This window comes from Pleurodeles waltl, chromosome 7 (assembly GCF_031143425.1).
Source record: "Pleurodeles waltl isolate 20211129_DDA chromosome 7, aPleWal1.hap1.20221129, whole genome shotgun sequence".
NCBI lineage: Eukaryota > Metazoa > Chordata > Amphibia > Caudata > Salamandridae > Pleurodeles > Pleurodeles waltl.
Genome location: NC_090446.1, coordinates 1,130,620,475 through 1,130,643,954, shown reverse-complemented (window position 1 = coordinate 1,130,643,954; position 23,480 = coordinate 1,130,620,475). Strand labels below are relative to the sequence as shown.

Below are 23,480 nucleotides of genomic sequence, written 5' to 3'. Positions count from 1 at the left end.
TATGTGCTAGGCATTGGTGCTTGCTAGCGCTGTGGATAAGCTGTGGATCAGCCAAGATAAAACCTGGGTGCCTCCATCTTTAAGAAGACAGCCACCACCGCCAGGCACTATATGAAAACCCTTGGGGCAGTGGTGACCCTGAAAAAAAGTACTTTGCATGAGTATGGATGGCCACTTACCTAAATGCATAAATGGAAGTGGGGGCGGGATGGGTATGTGAAATTAAGGCAACATTCAGGTCAGTGCTGCCATGTAATCGCCTTGTTGAAATAGCGAGATGACATCCTGTAGACTTGACATGTGAAAATGATCTGAGAAGATGTAGCAATTGAGGTGCATGAGGTTCAGGATTGCCTGTGAGCCATCCTTCATGGCGATGAGGAAATAAAGAGTCAACTCCCTTACACTGGTGCTGAGGGGGCACGTGTTCTATGGCTGATTTTTGAAGGAGCGCTTGAACCTCTTCCTCAAGAAGGTTCGGATGTTCTTTGCTGAGAGTGAGGGAGCAGGGGAGGGTGTTGGGAGAGCTTGTGAGAAGTTCTAGGTAGTAGCTCCTAGTGAGAGAGGAAATTCTGCAGTTGCCCTCCCAACAGGTGATGTGTGATCGAGGAGAGGTGAGGGCAAGTCAATACTTGGAGATGGATGTCCCCTTACCAGAACTGCTTCTAACTCTGGATTTGCTATTGGTTCCCCTATAGGCAACCCTTGTGACTGCTCTGCTGCCTGCTGGTGGAAAGGCTGTCTCTGATACTAAGGGGTAGTTCTGGGGTGGTGGCCTAGGAGCCTCCTCCGTGCAGCAGCCTTCTCTGATGCAGAGGGGGGCCTGTTCTCCGAAGATGTTGGGCGAGTCAACTGGAGAGTGCTGGTGCATTTTCTAGTGCGTTCAAAGTCTTTTTTGTCTGTCTTCTTTAACTGAAAGTCTAGGCAAGTTTTGCATGCAGCAGCATTGGTTTGGTGGGAGGGGGAGGTGGTAGGTGTGTGCATTCTTAGCAAAGAAGTCAAAGATGAGGGGGCACTTAGCCCTAAAGAGGGCCCAGGATCCTTGTGGTCTAGAGTCAATCTAGGGGCATCGGTCTTCGAAGTGTGTTGTGAAGACAAGTGCAGACAACAAAAGGTTTCCCTGGTTAGAAATGTCAAATCAAACCATGCAGGCCTGAAAGAAAACTTGGAACACTTCATATCTCAGAGCCCCATTGGTATACATCAGAACCTGAGGGTAATAAAAAAAAAAAATAATAACAATCTAACCTGTCGATACACATGAGCATTGCCTACTAAGGGTGGAGTCAGAGCATCCTGTGACCCTAAAGCAGTGGTCTTCAAACTTTTTAAAGCCACGCCCCTCCACTGGAACCAAAAAAAAGAAAAAAAAACCAAAAACATTGCCCTCCCCCCCCCCCCACATTTTTCACGAGTACTCCATTAAATTGGCAATGTTTAAATTCTTCTAGACTTATTCAAACATTGCAGTTAAGTTCTGTTACTGTTTTAAAAATGCAATCAAATAATACTATCTGATCGGGCAGGCCTTAATAACAACATGTTAAAGTATTCACAGTGTGATTATTAGAAGTGGGGATGGAGGTTTTGAAGAGAATTTGGAGGCCCTTCCCTTTTGACACATACTCCCAGCTTGGAAATAAATGACAAACATGTTAGTGATGGCCCATTACAGAGCAGTTTACTGCTGCTCATTTTTTCACCTTACAACAAAGCAGTTATTAGCATAGTGCTTCTTTTGGCCAGAGCCAGGCGACAACCCCACACCCCCACCTCCTCTCCTCAAACCAAGGGGGGCCCACCCCAATTTATAGAGCTTTGCTCTAAAGCCTATCAACACAAACACATGCAGCAAACAACAAGTTACAGGGCTTTTATTCAATGGATCTGCACAATTAACAAGGCTTCCATAATAATGATGCTTCATGCATATGATTGTTGTTAATTTGACAACTTATGACAATCATTTTACAAGTTCACGTACACAAGTCCTTTTGTCACCATTATGTTCCAGTGCTATATCACAGAGGATATGCAAAGGTAATTTGATCCATTTCAATAAGATCATAATATCCCTAAAGCAAGTTTCACCAAAGTTGGGTCTCTCCTACACCAGCTTCAATTTTGGTCCACTAACAGTGATTATAATGTGGTAAATGGGAAAGGAGGTAGGTAGAACGTTAGGGTGGAATGTGGACTGTAGAAGGAGAATGTGTGGTCACAGGATGGGGGATGCTGGGAGCTAGGAGTTGCTCCTGGTTGCTGCCAGCTCCGCTCCTGATGTATGCATCACAACAAGAGTTTACTACTTACCGGAATGTGGCCTTCTTTCCGACAATGGAGACGAGAATGGGATGGAGCGGCGATAATGGCAAATGTCAGGAAACAGGTGCATAGTCAGTGTTCAGAGGGCCTGCTGTTGGTTTGATGCCTGTTCTAGCTAAGCCTGATAGCGGCTGGAGACTACGGTGGACATTAGAGGTAACGCCTTGGTTACTGCTTAGTGGAACTACATGCGGTTGCATTTCCTTGAGGTGGCTGCGTGAGTGTGGATAGTGCATCATCCAGCCACCGCAGCAACAAGTAGCCATTATGGAGGAGTTGCCATATGTCATCTGGCCGCAAAGTCACTGAGCAGCTATTTTGGAAGTAGTGCAGTGGTTGTGGCACTAGTTGTTCTGCGCTTCCTTTTGGGTGTGAATTTGCGTTAGAAGTCCGCTGTGTCATCCTGCTGCCATATTGGGTGCTGTGGTGACACCATAAGTAACTGTGCAGTTGTGCCGTAGAGTGTGGATTGTGTTATTTCAGATCGTAGCCATTTTCTGATTAAGGCTCTGCAACTAACTGTTGGTCTCTCCACTAGTAGTTTTATTGATGTCATCAGATCGTGAAGTTTTGTTGACCTTACTGAAAAACTGCCACACTAAGAACGGTGACTGGCACAACTTCCAAGCAACCATGAAGTTGTTACAGTGAGTGGAACACTTCTCAAATATTGAATCATACTGGATAGATATTGAATAATAATAAGTAATAGTGACTGGCACAACAATTATTTACTGTGCCATACCAGAACAGCGTCACATTGAAGAACGGTGATTGGCACACCATTTATTTAAAAAGGCCATAAATAATACTGTGCCACATTGGAAGACGGTGATTAGGACATTTTTTAATTACTGTGCTACGTTGATTTGTGAGCATTTAGTGTGGGTATTGTTACACTTATAAAACTGAGTTCTGTGCAATTTTTCTTTTTAATAGTAACTTATATTTGGATTCTATAAATACATATATTTACACGTCTACTATAGAGAAGTTCGTGACACCCCTCTTATTATTGTTGAAGTTACTCTGGCGAGCATCCAACCTCCGCCCTTCTTTTTAGCACAGCCAATACAATGGGATTTATGATTGGATTTATTTGAATCTTATGTGGACGCGTTGGAGGAGGATGAATGTTCGCCTAAAAAGCATTTGTTTTTACTAACATAGATTGGGTGCTATTGACCTGAGAGAATTTAAGAATTTACCCCCCAGTACAGAATGCAAACACTTTGGATGTGTATCAACATACAATTAGGCATTTGCAGGATAGATTTGGTAGGAAACAAAATGTGGTCATGGAACAGTTTCAATTTTACTCAAGGGCACAAAAAAGAAGATGAAACAATTGAAGTAACGTGATTTTGAACACATGACGTATGATCAGGTGTTAAGAGACCAATTGCTTGTGAAAAACAAATCTAAGAAAATTCAAGAGAAATTGTGGTCATGTGAGGGAGTGTCTTTGAAGGCAGCTGTGGATGTTGCTAGAAGTATAGAGGTGCATGAAAAATGCATTCAGACTGTAAGGAATGAGAACGCGAATGGAAGTACTATGTGTTAAGTGGTTGGAGGGAAGTATAATAAAAATAAAAGGGAAGGATAATAAAAATAAAGGGAGAATGTTGGAAAGTCAAAGTAATGATGTGTGCAATCCAGGGAATTCAGGCAAGCAATTGCTATGTTTTAGACGTGGTTCACGTATCCATTTACCTATGCCTAAAAGTTGTACAGCTTTAAACAAAGTATGCAGTACATGTAGTAAAAAGGGTCATTTCAGTAGCGTATGTAAGAGCAGGAGTATGCATATGAAGGTAAATCTAGTGGCGGAAGATGCTGAAGTTTATAGGGTGTTGTGTGGAGGGTGCAAAGTGATCAAGAGATTGAAGTTAAAGTGAGCATGAATCTACCCTACTGTAATATTAGCATTGATGGTGTTCATGTTGAAACAATAGTGGATTTGTGTGCGTGGTATACTATAATGAATAAAAACATGTTCAATAAGTTGTGGCCTGGGAGAGAGCTATGTCCCCCAGATGCTAATCCGGATAGTTACTCTGGCTATAGAATTCCCATGCAGGGATTTATATGGGCAGTCCTGGAGACTGGCTCTAGGAAGTGTCATGGCAAGGTTTATGTGGCTAATAAAAGGGCTATGATTTTGGGCTGGCCCCATATAAAGGAATTGGTCCATGTACTAATCTGCCTGTTTATTTTGTGCATGATGTTATACATGTTGATAAAAAAAAAAAATTCAGAATGCTAATGCTAGTGTGTTCAAAGAGTCTTTAGGAAAAATGAAGGGGTTCAGGCATAGGATTGTATTATGTGAAAATGCAGTACCAGTGAGACAAAAAATAAGGATTATACCATTGACATATAGAGGAAAATTGAAAGGAATATTGTGTGACATGTGAGAAAGGTATTATAGAACCTGTGGAAAGTGTGGACTGGATTTCACCAGTGGTAATTTCACTCAAGTCCAACTGAGATTTAAGACTCTGCGTTGATTTGTGGTGCTTAAACAAGGCCATTTGGGAAGATACGTTTCCTTTACCAAATTTGCAAGAATTGATGTCATCTAATGGTGGATGCACTAGCCAAGTCTATTGTTGAGAAGACAGAGGCATATCAGTAAATCAAACTAGTTTGGATTCTTCATCATTGCACAGCATTCATAACACCGGAAGGAATGTTTCAATACAAAAGGATGCCATTCGGCCTGGCAAATGCATCCGCCGTTTTCCAAAGTGAAATTAGCAAGATTTTGATGGGAATAAGAAGTGCTAAAGTATTGTAAGATTACATTTTAATTTTTGGTAAAAAAACTAGTCAGAACATGATGGTGCATTGGTACAAGTTTTGGTGGCTCCTAAGAAAAATGGGTTGACAGTGAAGGAGGAGAAATATATTTTTGGGTAACAAGTGGAATACTTGGGTCACGTAATTTCAAAAGAAGGAATTCGCCCTAAAATTGGTCACATCGAAGTGATTATGAACACGCCTGAACCAGGAAAAAAGGAACAATGTATGTCCTTTTTAGAACATATGTAGGAATTCTACTCACGGTTAGTAGAGAATTATGCTTCTCAGGTTGAAAAGTTACAAGTTTTACTAAAGAAGAAAGCTAAATTTTGCTTGTCACAAGAACAGGTGAAGAAATACATTTTCCAAGCACCTTGTTTAAAATTATTTGTAATGGATGCAGTATGTTTAGTATCAGTTCATACTCGCAGTTATGGGAACGGTGCGGTTTAGGCGCAGAAGAATAAGTACAAGAAACTACTTGCAGCAACGTGGGCAGTGGAACGGTTCCGGTTGTAAGTGTGGGGTAGGAAATTTAAAATTCTGACTGATCACAAACCCTCAGTTCATATTTTGAAACTGGGAGGAGGTAGAAATCTGACTCCCATGTTGGCAAGATTAGCATCAAAGTTAGATGTTTCATTATGAGATTGAATATGTGCTGGGGAAGAACAATGGTGTTGCAGATGGGCATCAAGATTACCATGTGATAATGCAAGTGAATGGGTGACAAATGGAAATGAATGTGGAGTAGCTTTTACTTACAAAGATGTTGCCGAGATCCAGGGTAATTGTCACAAGTTGTCAGAAAAAGTATGGATAAATGAAATGGAAAAAAATGCTACACTACAAAATGCTATGCAGTACATTTCAATTGGTTGGCCAAGAGAAGGACAATTACGAAGGGAATGTGGTACATTTTGGAAACTTAAGGATGAGCTTACAAAGTGTAATGGAGTGGTATTGAGATGAGACAGGATTGTACCACCGTGTGGAGTATGAGATATTATCATCAAACTGGGTCATGAAGGGCATGTATGTCTAGTACTAGAAAAAACAAATCAAGGAAAACTGTTGGTGGCCAGGAATGGACTGCTGGCTCAAAAATTGTAGAGATTGTAGTGGGAGTGATAAAGTGGCTAAACACTTAACTTTGCCATTAACCAAAGTAGAAGTACTTGAAGGACCGTGGCTTAGGTTGGCCATGGATTTCATGTGACTATTTTCTACTTTACCTTCCAAAGATAATTATACTGTTGTACTAATTGACCACTATTCCAAGGGGTCAAAAGTGCATATGGTGAGTAGTGTATCTACGGACGTGGTCACAGAATTTATGGAGGATGTTTTTTCATGAGAAGGTATTCGGAAATATTAGTATCAGATAATGGTGTGCAACTCACGTCTGAGAAAATTAACTTGTTTCTAAAGAATTTAGGAATCAAGCATGTTAGAGCTTCTCTTTATCATCCAGAAGGGAATGGTCAAGTTGAGCAGCTTAATAGAGTTATTAAAGAAGCCATTCAATTGGCCTTAAAGTCTGGGTTGCCAAGGAAGAAATCTCTTCAGGAGAAAGTATTGTCGTACAGAGTCACACCTCATTCAGTAACTGGCAGAGTGCTTTTTGAGTTATTGAGAGTAAGAAAACCTTCTACTAAGTTGGTTCTGTGGTGGTTAAAGAATCATGATAAGGGAATGTTTGAAGAGAAGGAAGATCCTGAAAGGAGAAAGAGAGTGAAATCAACACAGGACCAGACTGTGCATGCACAGAATGTTTGAAAAAGGTTGCTATCTGTAAAAATTGGACAGTGTGCAAGAGTAAATAAACTAGGTTTTGTAGAAAAGGGAGCACCAGGCTGATAAGAGCCTTTAAAAATAATTAAAGTTTTAGGAAGTGCTGTGAAACTTGAAGATCGGAGGGTGTGAAATGTATTTGTTATTAGTGCTGAAAGAGATGGAAGTCTTTCTGATTTAGAGAAAAGTAATGGTTACGTGTTGGGTGATGGTATGGTGGTTGGGTCAAGTAGTCAAGGTGGAAGTTGTGATGGAAGTGTGCTGGGTGCAAGCGGTGAAGGAAGGGAAGGAAATGTGCGAGGTAATCCAGATTCAAGGGATGGTGAAAGAAGTGTGTGGAGTAGTGTAAGAAACTTCCTGGACATTTGAAGGGTTATCTGTTAGATGAATTCATTTGTTTGATAATCCCTGGATTTGCTTATAATTCTGGAAGCATCTTGAGATTTATCGTTCTTATTGTTATTGTAATGGGTGTACCCACTCTTGATTATCAAATTGTTCATATTATTTGTTGGGGGGGAGGGTGTATGGTAGATGTGAAAGGAGGTAGGTAGAATGTTGGGGTGGAAATGTAGGAGAATGCCTGGTAGTGGGTTGGAGGACGGTGGGAGTTAGGCGTTGCTCCTGGTTGCTGTCAGCTCCTCTCCTGATGCATGTATCACGAATAAAAGAAGAGTTTACTACTTACTGGAACATGGTCTTCTTTCCGACATACATTCAATAGAGCATTCCTCCAAAGCTCAAACATGGAAAAGACATATCCAATGGGAAAACAATAACATCTTTCCAACCAGAAATCACCCCACTGATCACAAGGCTTACTAATGCATCTTGTAAGGTCTTAAAAACATACCTTTATAATCTCCTTGTTTAAAATGTTTGCTGTAGACCCTGACACCTTTGCAAAATTGAGACCAATCTCCAGGTTTTCTTTTATTGGAACGTTCCTTGAAACAGAGGTGACATCTCAACTCTAAGCTCATCTAAACTCAACAACCTCCTATGCTACTTTAACTCTGGTTTATGCCCTAAACTGGTAAGAAATCTACCATAACGGTTAGAAGGGAAGAACTGTGCACTGCTAAGAGATTAAGGCCGCACCAGTGCAGCGATGCTCAATCTTTCTAAGGTTTTTAACACAGTAGAAAACACCATCCTCCTGCACCAGCTTGAATCATACTGTCAATTATTACTCTAGTGGCTCTGATCCTTACTACCAACCCATACACAAAAAATGCTATTCCCTTCAATTAAAGTTCTGAGTGGCACACCACCAGATTCTACCCTTTTCACGGCATTTAAAGTGTACCTAGCTTCCCATAAGCCACAACTGGTAGGCCAACAGTATACAGATGTACATGAGAATAGCGGAAGAACAGAATAGCACACAGACATTAAATGGATGCCTCCTCCATATATAATAATGGATGGAGTTCAGATGCCTTTGGTTTTATGGCAAAAATCAGCTGAAGTCATGTTGATTGAATCTGGAAACCACAAAAGCATGTCACTTTATTGCCCCCCCCCACCCCCGCCCCCCCACCTCCTCCCCTGTAGCCACCTTTCCCCAATCAGATTGCATAGAATATTTATCTTCTCATCCACGTCATCTTTTATCCCACATGTTAAAAATCTAGAATAGGATATATTTTACCACCTTTGTCGCCTTTAAGAGTTTCATCCTGTACTCATCCCACACCATCACATTGCTTTCATCACTGCACTACATTATTCTTGATTGACTAACGGCAAAAATATTAGTCTTTCCACCAAAGCTTTGGAAAGACTACAAGGGGCGAAAAACTATAAAGCACATCTCACTCTCAGTCTAAAACAGAGCAGGCAACTTCTTGTCATTTCTTCACTGGCTGCCAAAGAAAACAGAGGATTGGTTTCCAAACCCTGTGCACTAAACACAAAGCACTGCATGGCTGTGACTTAGCCTACATCTCAAAGATGTTGCACCCATACTTCCCACAAGACGCCCAGTCGGCCATCTAGAACCAGGCCTCGAAAAATGATAAAAATGTAACTAGACCTTACTAAACGTTTGCTCCATGTAAAATAAGAATCTAGCTCAAATAAAGTGTATGTATGACTCCTGACTGGCCTCTTAGTTCACTAATAAGATTGCCATCAGGACAGGGACAGGAATGTTTTTCGGGTCATGTTTAAAAACTCACTTTTAATAAATATTTTACTAAAGCCTGATGTGGTGGTGCACCATCATTTACAAACAAAACATCATTAATGAAATGGCCACAAACTTTCCCACTAACATGCGGTTTTACTGATAAAACTATACTGTATATAAGAATGTGGAGATTGTGATGTACACAAGTATTTTTGCTGAAACCCAAAGTAAAAAGTACTAATTTGTTTTCATTGTTATAAAATCTTGTTTTTGCCACACAGAATTACAAAAAACGTGCTTTCATAACTAATGAAATCTATTTTGAATTTTTTGTATAGTTCACATATTAGCTATTTAAGTGTGTTAGAAAAAAAAATGACATCCTACAGATTTTAATTTCACTCTCTTTGTAAAGCATTGGTGTCAAGACAGTTCACTTTACAAAATCCTCTAACTTTGCAGTCAGAAAGAAAAAAATTGTAAGAATACTAACTTTAGACCTCTATCTATGGACGCAGAGCAAATATGACAAAATAAAACAAGACTTAAATGGATCTTTATTTCTCATTCACTTTCTGAGTGAGCAGAACACCTGTTTTGCCTGCTTGCCAGAATGGGCCAAGTAGGCCATTAAAATAGCTTGCCCTGATAAAATCTGTTTGCCATAGCGAGTGGGCGAGTAGATTTCTTAAGGCCTAACAGAACTGTTCCCTGGTTCTCCCAACAAGACATAAATGGCTTTGTAGAAGATACCTTCACATCCAATGCACCACCTCAAAGAACTACTTCTCATAGTCTCTGTATCTTCAAGTCTGATTTCAGGAAATACTTCAAAGAACTTAAGACAGTCCTCATCTAGCAAGCATATTGTTCAGACTTTGCCTATTTATCTCACCAAAGTTGGTGAGACTCTCCACAAAACCATTCCAACCCCCAACCCATCAAAATATGCTGATGCAGCCCTCATTCCAGTTCAAGCTTTTCTCTGACTTTTTATAGAACCCCTATTCATGTACAGTCACATACATCCCTTTGGGTGCTCACTCAATCAAATCCCTACAACTGCTGTCAATCACATCAGACTAAACCCAGACAGACTGCGAGTAGCATTTACTGGCTGACCCAAAGGCTTGCAGCCATGTAAACATGTGGCTTGGTTCCCAATCAAACCTACACTCATGCAAGTTGGTAAGAAGACCCTACATGTTAATGTTGGCAGGTAGCTGTTTCTAAAAAAAAAAAAAAAAAAAAAAAAAAATCCAACAAAGAATCCTCAATATCTTTCCCTTTGCAATCTGTGCCCTCTAAGCCTCAGTCCTGTACAAACTGCGCCCTTTACCTTTGTGAACCAATCCTGACCCCCTAGCATTAAATACCCAACAGGGACATCCCTCTGCATGCTATGCCCTTTAGAGGACAATACACACACTGTGCCCTGCAGCAGGAGCACACACCTCATGTACCATTCCACAGGATCCTATTGACAGATATCCTGCCTTAAGGCTGTCCCCTCTGACTGCACCAACCATTTTGCAGACTGTGCCTTATAGAGCATTGCCTCCTCGCTGGCTGCTGAACGATCATAAAAAGAATGTGCCCTTCCAGCAAAAGATTCAGAGTTGGTTACAGTTTTATACTGGAAATGTATATGTGTATTAATTCTTGCCAGCCTGACTGGATGGCAGGCGCAGTAACCGTTGGCTTCAACGAAGACTGTACCTTTTCCCTGCAATCACTAATCCTGTGCCAGTATCACCACAAGATCATTTCTCTTCCAGTCCCTCTCCCCCATGCCTCTGAGAGATGAGGGCCAAAGCCCAGACCCTCAGATCCACCCTTTGGCCATACTCTGCACAAGTAACAATGGTTCCGTCGGATTTGGTTACACAAAATCTATTTTTAATAATACTCTAGGAGGATACCCGAGAATCCTCGCAAATGTGATTAATCACTTCAACATGATTTTTTCAAGCAAAATAAATTAAATCAACACATGCATTTATCATAGTGATTCGTCCCCCTGAGTGAATCGTTTGTTGTTTATGATAGTTAGCATCACAATATAATCCAACCTCACCCAAGCAACACAAGGTGCTCTGTGTAGTGTACACAATTATATACATAGCAGTCTGTGGGCATGAAAACGAGTGAACATGGGGGCAGAAAATTTCCCAGGTAGTACTTTGACAAGCAAGATAGTGTGTGAAACATTGTGATGCGACTGTGCTCACGCTTCAGCACGGTACTGTCCAAGTCTGCGTTGATAATTCAAAGCATGAGCATTATCGTGTCCTCAGAACGGTATTTTAACTCCTACTCCACAACGGTGTCGAGAGTAATGGGAATTTTTTGGGTGCCCCTTCTGTTGCACGGGGCAATTCAATGTGCTTTTCTACAAAGAATGAGCATTCCTACAGCCACCATAATTTAGGGTGTCTCCATGCCTCGTCCTGATGAAGTCCAGGCTAGATGAATTTAACTAACACATAAATGTGGGTCGAAATGTCGACAAACATTTTATATGCCTCTTCCTTTATTCATATTGCATTCATTTGGATGTGTGAAACCAGGCTTTGTCACTTCTTTTCATGTATGTATTCGTATAGGCTAATGAAACTGCACTTCACACAAGCACTGTCCTGTTTTGCAATACTTATGGAACACCTATTTCTTGGATTATGTCGGTTTACATTGTGATATTAACTATTCGTCCAACAGGGAAAATCACTACTGTGGATGTCTGCGTTAATTTAATTTATTTCAGTTGAAGCAATCGAGTTGAAGTGATTTATCACATTTGGGAGGATTCTTGGTAACCTCCTAGAGTATTTCAGAAATTAGAATTTGTGTAACCAACTTCGACAGAACAATTATTACTGGTGCCCTTCAGAAGCTCAGGTTCGTAGGACTATCTGGTCACCTCGTAGGTTATTACTTTGATAGTAGTCCTCAGACTTTTTCCGGAAAGGTGTATTCAAATGGAGACAAAAACCTGCGGCTACTTCCCAGCTGGAAAAGTGCAGGTGCCGTCAGTCACATCAGTCTCCCGTCATAAATGCTGCTAGCAGCATTTCGTGCCCGACACAAAAGGATTGCAGACATGTAAACATGTGGCCTGGTCCCAGGTCACACCTACTTTCATGCCAGTAGGTAGGAGGTTGAATATTACTGCTGGCAGTTTGCTATTTCTAGACACCTGCTTTCGTAATGGTGTAAATAAACATTTTCCTTAAAAAACAAAAAGTCCAACAGTAGAGATTCCAATAGCTTCCCTAAAAGACCGTGTCTGCTTCACGCTAACCGCCTTAAGGATGCGCCCACCCAGATACACCATTCTCCCATAGTCCGGCCCTTAGCGGGCTAAACCGGCCATTAAAGGCCCACTCAAGTGTTAAAGGCCCGAGCCGAAGATGAGGGTCTTTAACAAGGGAACGGCCTTTAACGCCCTAATAGCCCAGCTACGGAGGACTATAAGGCTATAAGAACATTCTGCCACTAGATAGCAGAATTTTCTAATAAATAAAACAAAGCCCTCAAGTAGCCCGAGTGGATTAAAATCCCCTTGGGCTCCTAGAAATCCCCTTGGGCTGCTGTGAGGCCTTAGCTCATAGCAACAGCTGTGACCAACATTGACACATGGAGCTCGGGGCTTCTACAGGCCATTAGAATCATGGGTCACTCCATTGTTTTCAACGGAGCTCCCAACATTCCAATGTGCTAATATACATTTGAAGACTGGACAATGCAATTAATTTCAAAGCCAAATGTCTGCTCATGCCACCTCTCCTCACACACCGTCCCCTCTGCCACTTCTACTCACAAGTCACCGGTAAGCTTGGAAAATGGTTTGGCATAAAACTTACACAGGATTCCAGTAAGTAAGTTAAGCTTATTTTAAGAGAATTTGGGAGTCTCCCACAAGAGTTTGAAAAAATTGCATCAAACAGTGTATTTGCCAGTCCAATTTGCACGTTTGTAATATGCCACTGGCTCTGAAAGAGCACTCAAGCAATATATCAATATTTTCATTGTGTGCCAAGGAAGCCTGGCCATCCCCAAGAGTTGGACCAATATTTTTTTCTTCAGAATGTGCCACAACTTCACCTGGAATGTTCGGGAATAAAATCTAGCATGCATGGGCATGCATTTTCTGATGGGAGTGCCCATTATGCCAGATGTGGTTCCCTTACGCTAAGAACAACATACAATGTGCTAGCACCAGAATGTTGCCATGGAAGTCCTTGTATGTCACAAATTTTATTACAAGACGGGAGGCTCATATTATGCCTAACTTTTCTTACTTTATTAAATAGCACCCAAGAACTACAAATCCCAGAAACCCTGGGGAAAGAAAACCTACAAAACAACATCACAACGGGGCTGACCAATCCCATGACGAGCCCCCTCATAACAATCTTGACTGAGAGCACCAAGTCCTCTTTTCTTGCTGCTCGCAGTCAAGATAAGTACGCTGCTCGCCGTTTTCTTTACATTTTAACTAGTTTATTGTTATCATTCATATGTATGTTTTTAGTGTTTACGTATTTTGCACTATGTTTTATCGTGCTTTCGTCTGTTTTTAATGCGCGTCATTGCGCGCTCACCTTCACAATGCGCGCACATGCGGCCTCATTAGAATGTTCTTTAACGTTCATTTATATTTTCCCGGAGGTATTCTTACCTCGTTTATTCCTCGCTCCTCCGTGACTAGTAAAGAGTGGTACGGAGCGGACTGGTGTCGCCTGGCTGCTTCCTTCCTTTCTACTGCTTATTTATCGGTGAGGGCTTTCCTGTTTGCCCTTCGTTTCTCTGGGTTCTTCCCAGAATACGCCCCTAACCGGCCCCTCTCCTTTAGACTCTCCCTTCGCTCGTTCAAGCTGCATTTAACCCTTTAGGTCAGGGTTTTTGCTTGTTTAACAGGTTTTTTCCCTGTTTATTGTTATTTTAAACCTCTTATTTCCATTTTTTCACATTCTAGGCTGAATGTATGTCTGCGGGATGAACAGACACAGTCCATGAAGGACAATTTAAAATCCTTCAAGGATTCTGTCCAACATGCAGTTTCTGTATCCATGTTAGATATTTAAAAAAAAAAAAAAAAAAAATCTTAGAAGCCTCTATATCCAGAATGCTGAAAAACCACAAGGAAAATCCTCCTAAGAGAGGCACGAAACGTGCGGCACCCCGATATGTGCCTCCCAAAGGTGTTTCTATCAAATTTGGGCCCCCCCTTCCCAAGAGGCCAATTCTTCGGGGCTCCCTTCCTCCCCCCTTAACATTTTACATATTAGAGGCACGGACAGTAATGGGGATGATGCCTTGCAAGACTCCATGAATGACGATCTCTATGACTATGGGCCTTTGGAGAAAAGGCGTAGAGTTTTTCCTACTGTGAGTTCCCCTCATTTAGTGTCTGATGATCTGGTGGATCATGATGGTGAACCCATGTTCGACCCTACGTCGATTCACCATCCAAATTCGTCGGAATGGTTTCCTTCCAATCATGTTTCGGACTGTGTCTCCTTTTATTTGAGGCATGCGCTTGATAAAGCGTCTAGAAACAAGTTGAAGTCTGAAAGTCCTAGACCTTCCTTTCCCTGTAAGGTGGCTGATACCCCCTCTATTGATCCCAATATGTTATTGTTTTTTACTAAATTTGGGAACGATCCCAAGAAAGGTGTTGATCGAGCCTGGTTGAATTGCTAGGACAGACTTCTGGACCTAGCTGGAACTCTGACTAGGATTTTTGACTTGGCCGAGGAGGCAAAAATGGAGGGCACTAAGGTGGATCCTGAGGTACTTTCAAATTGGGCTCAAAGAGCGATATGCATCTTAGGCAATGCCAACGCCTACATTTCCCAGGAACGGCGCAAAAGTCTTCTGCTCAGAATTGATCCCAAACTTAGTTCTTTGGCATCCAAAGAGGAAGGACCCAATGCGGATGGCCTTCTCTTTGGTGATTTCCTTATAAAGGAAATGAGCAGATGTGTCTCCGCATTTGCTTCTTTGGACAAGGCACATTCGTCAATGAAAAGGATTTTTTCCCCAACATGTTTTTGGAAGGGCCGGCAAAGGAAGGGGTCGATTTGCCGGCCGTTATTCTTCAAGAGGGCAATCCCTCGGCAGAGGCTACTCCATCCAAAGCAACCAACAAGACTTCTACCAGGGGTACAAGCCCCAATTCTAATCCCGCTGGTTCCGCCGAAGCCGTAACAGGGGATACAGATCCAAAGGAGACCAGCTTGCAGGTAAGAACTTCCAGTTATGGCCCTCCTCCAGTAGGAACGCAGACTGGGCTTGTGTTTAAACGCTTGGCTTTCCATAACCTCAGATCCTTGGGTGATCCAGACAGTTCAAGGCTATAGCACAGAGTTGTACAAGGTACCGGGTACCGTGTCAGTCTCATCTGCCTTGTCCTCTCCTCCCCCCCCCCCAGACCAATTTTGTCTGGTTCACGACGAAGTACAATCCTTACTAACAAAAAAGGCCATCAAAGAAGTCGTTTACGACCCCTCCGGGTTTCTCAGTACCATTTTTCTAGTTCAGAAGAAGAACAAAAAGCATTGTTTGGTTATAAATCTGAAAGATTTAAAAAAAAAATTAGTATACCAGCATTTCAAGATGGAGACTATTCTCCATCTCAGAGATCGCCTTCTTCACAACGATTGGTTGGTCCGGATAGATCTTCAAGACGCCTATCTTTTGGTGCCTGTTTATCCCTCCTTCAGAAAGATTCTACAGTTCCAGTGGGAGAATTCTTTCTTTCAGTTCAAAACTCTTCCCTTCAGCCTTTCATCAGCCCCTGGTGTTTCACCAAGATCCTCAAGCCAGTAGTGGCCTTCCTCAGGGGATAATGCTTATCATCTATCTCAATGACTTCCAGATCATGGCACAGGGCAAATCTTCCCTTATAGATCAATTAAATCTTTGTCAGGCTCTCCTGTCACAACTGGGGTTTCTCATAAATCTCCAAAAGTCCATCCTAATCCCTTCCCAACGTCTCGAGTTCCTTGGTTTCATAGTCAACACTGTGGAGTCAGAAATCAACTTCCTCAACACAAGGTGTCTTTGATAAAGGAGATTTGTCACGCCTTATCTCTCCCTTGCTGTTCCCTCAGATCCATAGCACGTCTGGTAGGCCTTCTTTCTTCCTCCATTCAAGCCATCTTTCCTAGTCTTCTTCATTACAGGGCTCTTCAGAAGTTGAAAATCCGTCATCTTCGCAAAGGCCTGGCCTACTCAGATCTGGTTATTCTAGATTCAGAGTCCAGGGAAGAGCTCTCATGGTGGATAAGTCATTTAGACGCCTGGTACGGGAGAACAATTTTTCTGCCTCCCCAGATCTTGTCTTAGATTCAGATCCAAGACTGACAAGTTGGGGTGCAAGATGTGGTCTACTCTTGACTGGGGGTCCATGGTCTGTTCAGGAGTCCTCACTGCACATCAACTGTTTAGAGATGCTTGCAGGTTCCTTTGCCATCCAGTCCTTTACAAGAGACAGGGTAAAGTGTTCAATTCTTCTGAGAATGAACAATCTGTCTGCAGTTAGGTACATAAGCCGGTTAGGCGGAACGAGATCCAAACCTTTGGCCCTTCTGCCCAAGAGTCTGTGGGAGTTTGGTCTCCACAGAAATATTTCGGTCAAGGCAGAATACCTCCCAGGGAAGCTGAACGTAGTGGCAGATTGGTTTTCCAGACATACCCATGACTCAAGCGATTGGCATCTTCACCTTTCCATATTCAAGCTCAGTTCTTCACTCTTCGGAGCTATGTCTAAAGACCTCTTCACTTCAAGGATCAACTCTTAACTTCCTGCCTTCTTCCGTTGGAGACCAGATCCGTTAGCTTTAGCCACGGATGCTTTCCGACAAGTATGGCCTCCCTCTCTCCTCAACGCCTTTCCTCCCTTCCTGTTTATTGCTCAAGTTCTAGCGCAGGCCCGCATACAACATTCTTCCATAGTTCTTATCACTCCATTATAGCAATCTCAGCCTTCGTATCCGACCCTCTTGGAACTTTCCTCAGACCTTCCAGTATTGATACCTCCGTTTCCCGAACTTCTCCTGGACGCTCAGGGTCAACCCCACAATCTCATCCTAGATGGTTCACTTCATCTCATAGCGTGGAGAATTCGGGGCTTCCTGGAGAACCCCAGCTATTTCGGAGGAGGCTGTTCAGTTCATTCAACAATCCTGGGCTCCGGGTACTTCAAGAGTCTACCGCTCCGCTTGGTCAGTGTGGTGTAGCTGGTGTGTAGACAGGAATTCCGATGCCGTTTCAGCAGATGTTACCTTTGTGGTAAATTTTTGGGCTTCCCTAGCTTCTCAAGGTAAAGCATAGCGTACAGGGAATACTTATCGATCTGCAATCTCTTCAGAGCATATCAGGGTGGATGGAAGACTGGTAGGGGAACACCCGTTGATTTGTCGACTTTTAAAGGGAGTACGTTTTGCTAAACCTCCTGCCCCAAAGTACAATGTCATGTGGGATGTTAACTCTGTTCTTCAACTACTTCTCTCACGGCCGGATAATGCTGAATTATCCTTGAAACATTTGTCTGCTAAATTGACTATGCTCCTGTGTTTAGTCTCTATCAAACATGTTTCAGATGTTAAAGCTTTGGACGTTTCCTCGTTTCATTGTTCTACTTTAGGTGTTTATTTCCAAGTGTTTAGATGTACCAAAACTAATTTGTCTTCCGTCCCTTGTCCATTTTTTCCTTCACAACCTAAATTGTGTGTAGGTAATTGTTTGAAAACGTACGTTTCTCGAACTACAGATATCAGGGTTCCCTCTTCGTCTCAATTGCTTATTTCCTTTCAAAGCCTCACAAACCTGTCTCAACTCCCACCTTGGCTCGTTGGATGAAATGACTAATGTCCTTGGCTTGGGTTCCTACCCTCTCTTATGGTGCTTATTCAGTGAGAGGAGCTACGGCTTCTCTGGCCTTTTGGGCAGGGGCTAGTTTACAGGATATTCTCAGATCTGCAGACTGATCAAACGTTAGTACGTCTAGAGCCTTTTATTGTAAGCATGTTGATCATCCACTGGACACTGTTATTTCATTGCTTTAAACAAGCATAATATGAGCCTCCGGTCTTGTAATAAAACTGAGATTTTCCTAGCCTTTGTGTCAGAAAGGCTAGATTTTATTAAAGACATGGAGGCGAGTATTATCCCACCACATTTCTTCAACCCTCCCTGTTATTTTCCACAATGGCCACGTCTTCAACCAATACCACCACTTCCGGTTGATCTGCTTCCAGTTTCTCCTGGCCTGGAAACTTTGTGTGGAAGTTCTCACTCTCCAGTTTGTTCCTCTCAGTTCTTCATGGATCTCTGCAAGGACTTTTTCTCGGCTATCATGACTTTTTATGTGGTTTCTCTCAGATTCTACTTTGGATTGACTTTCACAAGAAAAGAGGACTTGGTGCTCTCAGCCAAGATTGTTATGAGGGGGCTTGTTATGGGATTGGTCAGCCCAATTTTGATGATGTTTTTTAGTTTTTTTCCCAGGGTTTCTGGGATTTGTAGTTCTTGGCTGCTATTTAATAAAGTAAGAAAAGTTAGGCATAATACTCGCCTCTGTGTATTTAATAAAATCTAGCTTGTCTGACACCAAGGCTAGGAAAATCTCAATTACCTTTGTTATGCAACGACCAGCAGTTTGCCCTGGGTGTCTCCAGATCTTGAGTACCCCCTGTCTTATGCCAAGAATTACATGTAATATGCCAGCATCAGTACTTTGCCGTGGGTCCATCCCGCTTGTGCCAAGAATTTCCTCCGGTGAAATGGCAGATATTGCATTTAACGTGTAGATGTTTGTATTCCGGTGAAATGGGAAAACATTCACACTGCTTTAGAACAATGGAGCTTGCTAAAAATGTAACTGCCCAACAAAATGAGAGGCTGTGTGGGGTGTTGGTCATTCTACAGTGACGCTGACCAACAGGAATAGCAAATGAACACATGTGAATTGAGAAATGAAAAGAAGGCCTCCTTGCAGGTGCCTCTGTTCCCATGAAGACCCCGGGAGTAGGTGTACTCTTTTACCAGCTACTCAGCTGAAATACTGCTGTTGCTCGGGCCCCATTGCCTCACAGTAGTTGGCGCCAACCAACACCTTAGAGACTGTCTTCTAGGAGAACTTCCTTCTTAATGACTGTGCCTTTCGAGAACCCAAAACACGTCACTGTGTCCTTAAAAAAATTAAAAGAAAATTACAAAAAAAAAAAAAAAAACATTCTTTACTCATCCCTCCCTTTTACTTTATGCTCCAGTACCCACTTCATTTAGACTGTTGGCGTGGACCATTATCTATTGACTCAGACGCATCTAAAAGGTGTCACACTCAATGGGTCGTTTTCATTCTCCAAACTTACGAGAATGGTCTCACCCATAAAACAATGTTATCCCACAAACAAAATATTAAATGCGCATTTACTTAATTAGACTCGCAATTCAAACCAGTCAGCCCTACAAAGTGCTTTAATTGGAATAAAAAATGGCTCTAAAGAGGGTGTTACCAATAGCTAGGGTTTTGGAGGCATGGTCTTTGTAATCAAGAGCTTGGCATATGTAAACGAGAATTCTGCATAATATGCAACATGTTATGTGACTAGCATCGGAGTGTCTTTCCGTGATTTTCTGTGAGTCCGATTTCACACGAAACGAACACATAACATCTAAAACAAGACAGACCTACTGGTTTTGTTAATGGGTGTTACCAGTATTATACAAATGAATAAGAGCAATGATATTGTGAATAATTAGAATTGAAACTGGTTCAATTGTGCAAATATGAGACTATGAATTAAACAGAGCTAATTTCTGTGGAATGGGAAGAGTGGTCCCGAGTATCTCATTCACTTCTGTTACTCCCTTCCAACTATATTTCTCTGCAATCACCCAGTTCGTTACACATCAACGTAATTTTTTACTCATATCTTTTATAAATACTCCATCTGCACATCTCGCGTGTCAACTCATTTTCACTCGGTTCTTCTGCATTACCTGTATTTCCTTGCACTACATTTCTCTCACTACTTTATCTTCTCTCCCTCTTTCGCTTGGCCCTGTTGATATTTCACCAGTTGTGTATACCCCTATCACTTTTACATGTGAAGTGGTATGTGCAATTTCCGCGTATATGATCAGTGGTCTGCAGAGGAGATACGGAATGGATGGGCATGTGGTCTAAACACTTTTATGACCCACTGCCATGCACTGTGAGGAACTCACGCTGCCCTCTGCTTCAACTCCACAGCTCTCAATCCTGTCCCGTCATACACAAAACTACAACCTGCACACCCAGACACCTGGACTGACTCAAGTCACAATGTTCAATATACAAGAGGCATATGTTGCAGGACAAAGTATAGGCATACAATATCTAATCAAATTTGTTTTAGGGAATACAAGATGAGGAGGTGAAACACGAAATGTTATGCCAACAGGAACTGCATCGCTGACATGGATGCGATAATGCCGATTTTACACTGTCTTAAGAAACAAATTATCAGGTTTTTCTCGCATTTAAAGACGGAGACATAAATACAGCGCCCTTTAGATATCGGTTTCAACGTTAGTTTTATTACTACCGGGTATGAGAGCGGAGGTCCCGCCCATTTAAAGCTCTGATTTCACTCTCCTTGTGGGTTCCATCGGTTCGAAGTACAGGTTCCCGAGAAGGTCTGCCGACTCGTACTGTGCTCCGGTACCAAAATGACAAACTACACCACAGATTGTCTCATTGGGACCCACGTCATCACAACATCGCCATAGACTCGAGTGAATTTTGAATGTAGTACTGTTAGTGGTCTCAGAATCATACCGTAACGGTACCATTCTCGTTTATAAGGGCTTCATGGCGTTCACCACATTACACAGTGCTGCTGTTAGATTCCACCACATACCAGACTGTGCTCACCACAAAAGACCCACCTCATCAGTCCTTTTGCACTACTTCGGTCCATGTCGGCGGGAGTATGGGGCGACCCCATGACTACCTTTAACGAGAAAGGAGGACGAGACAAAACAAGCGGCGCTTCCACAGTGTAATTCTATGTTGAAATTGAAACGAAGGTAAAGCATGGGCACTACAGCGCTTGCAACCAATCGAGAAGAAGGAAATATGTGCTATGAGGTAGAGGAAGCGTAACAACCTTGGATTGGTTGGCGAACTCTCATATTGCGATTGGTTAATGGAGTTCATTGACTCCCCTGCCTCAGAGATTGTTTCGTAGTTTGGGATTGGTTGGAAACGCTTGCTAATTTGTCAATTGGCTAGTGTGGGTTTGTCAAAGAACTCGTCTCCTGACGTTTCCACCTTCGTTTATAACTGCTAGTGTGGCTGTTATCAGTACGTTGGTTTTATTCGGTCTGCCTCCTCCCTCCAAAAGATTCTGGAGAATACCAGCGACCAACGGGAACGAGATGAGTGAGACGGCTGTGTCAGACTGCGTCCTGCAGCAGCGTTTGTGTGACCAATAGCTCTTTTGCTTGTAACTAATTCACGAAAACGCAATTTCGTCCGGAGTACCACTGGTCTGCATGTGAGTCGTGTGTTGCAGTACAAGCCACGTCACCACGCCGTCCTGTGTTTGCTGGTGCCCCTACTACAACAGTGTACAGGGTACGCTCCGCCCAAGGTCCACGAGGCTGGGCTCCCACTCACAGTTTGCACCTACTGCTTAGCGAGGAAAGCACCGGGCTGCCGCTCTGCGCTCACCTAAGCTTGGTTTGCGTATTCGCGAGTTATGACGACTCGAAGCAGAAGATACTGGAACTAATTTTCGGGAGTCATGTGATTTTTTGACTGATCTGTGTTTGACTTTTTCCATGCTTGCAGTGGTCATTATTAAACTGAAAAAAAGGTTTGGCGGGTTTCGGTTACTAAATTAGTATACTGACTTTGACTCTATATCCGATAAGTCGCACTTGTTTTATTGGATGTGTGCAGGAAGGTATTGCAGTATAGTCAATACAGTAGCCACGTCAATGTAAGCGACAAGCGCATTGTGTATATGGCGACTAGGTAGGTAAATGAGAAATCTCCTAGCTAATGTGAAGGAAAGTTTCAATTCTATTAAGAACACGGAGGCGAGGATTACGCAGATCTTTCTTTAATTTTTATTTAACAGCAAGTTCAAAGTTCATAAGAAAAAACACAATAAACTACAAGTCTCATGAGGCTGTTCCCATAGGAACCAATGTCCAATCAGCCGTCGTTCCGACCAAGTGTATGTATGTCCCTGTCAACGTCATTCTCCCTCGACTTCACTGCGGAAGGACGTAAAACAATCCAAAACATTGTTACGTATAACATAAGCAGTTCTATAAACATGCATATATATATACCACCTCAGTACAAGCTCCAAAAGACCTCCGGGTGGGAAACACATATCCAGTGTAGCGTGGGATAATCCTCGCCTCTGTCATCAATAGAATTGAGACTTTCCTTCATGTTAGCTAGGAAATTTCTCATTCTATGTCAGGACCGGAGGCGAGGATTATGCAAGTTTAAAGCTTACTCACCACCAAAGAGGCTGATTCGTGTATAGGTTTAAAATATAACCTTTTAAAGGTAGACTCTGAAGACCAATCTGACGCATTCATAAAGTCTTCCAATCAGCCACCCACTTGGATGGCTTTGGAGGCCTTGGCACCCCGAGCGGAATGTGCCCAGAAAATCCGTATATTGATACCTGCTTCCACCAAGATCCATCTGATCCACCTGGCTATCGAAGGGGAGGAAACCACCTTAAAAGGTTTCTTCAACAAAATTAACAGTTGACCTTCTCCAGGAGGCCGAAGCTCAGCTGTCACCTCCTCGTTACCCCTTTAGCATCTTACCACGCATAATTTAGGGGGGTGAGGAAAAGCAGGATAAGATACCGACCTTGTATTACTTTTGGTCCTCCTAGAAACAGTGAAACTTACTCCTTCCGGGGAGAACACTCTATCCGAAACATCCAGGGCTCTAACATCCGACACCCTTTTGCACGATATAAGACACAATAACATAGCCAGCTTAGCTGACAGGTCCTTTCTTGAAAGATATTGATTGTCCTGCCACGAGAATAACAGACAAAGAACCAGATTAAGGTCCCATAACTTCGAATACCTGGTTCTGGAGGTTTGGAAAGTCTGATACCTTTAAGAAGTTTGCTTACCCAAGGGTGTTCCCCGACTGGGTGGTTATCGAGAGGGGGATGGCCGGCTGAGATGGCAGATCGAAAGGAGTTTACAGTACAATAAGACAAGCCAGCCCCCGCCAGCTCCGCAAGGAAATTTAGGATATCTGTAATTTGGGCCCCGTGGGACTGGCATGCCTGTCCAAACACCAGCGAGCCCACCTATTCCATGCGGACCTGTACCGCTTACCTGTCCCTGGCGCCCAGGCCTGTGCAATGAATTTCTT

At 42.6% G+C, this 23,480-nt stretch overlaps 1 protein-coding gene across 3 annotated transcripts in view; it reads right to left on the bottom strand.

The window, feature by feature from the left end:
- The window catches only part of TSEN54 (tRNA splicing endonuclease subunit 54), a 202,657-nt gene that overhangs the window by 139,187 nt on the left and 39,990 nt on the right, over positions 1 to 23,480 (bottom strand). Inside the window, exon 1 of one of the 3 annotated variants that reach the window (XM_069200155.1) lies at positions 21,002 to 21,200. The exons of the other annotated variants lie outside the window; for them this stretch is intronic. Coding sequence (XP_069056256.1) covers positions 21,002 to 21,060 — 59 coding nt within the window. The 5' untranslated portion in view covers positions 21,061 to 21,200. Of the gene's footprint in view, positions 1 to 21,001; positions 21,201 to 23,480 lie in introns of those variants that run through there. 3 annotated transcript variants of the gene reach the window in all.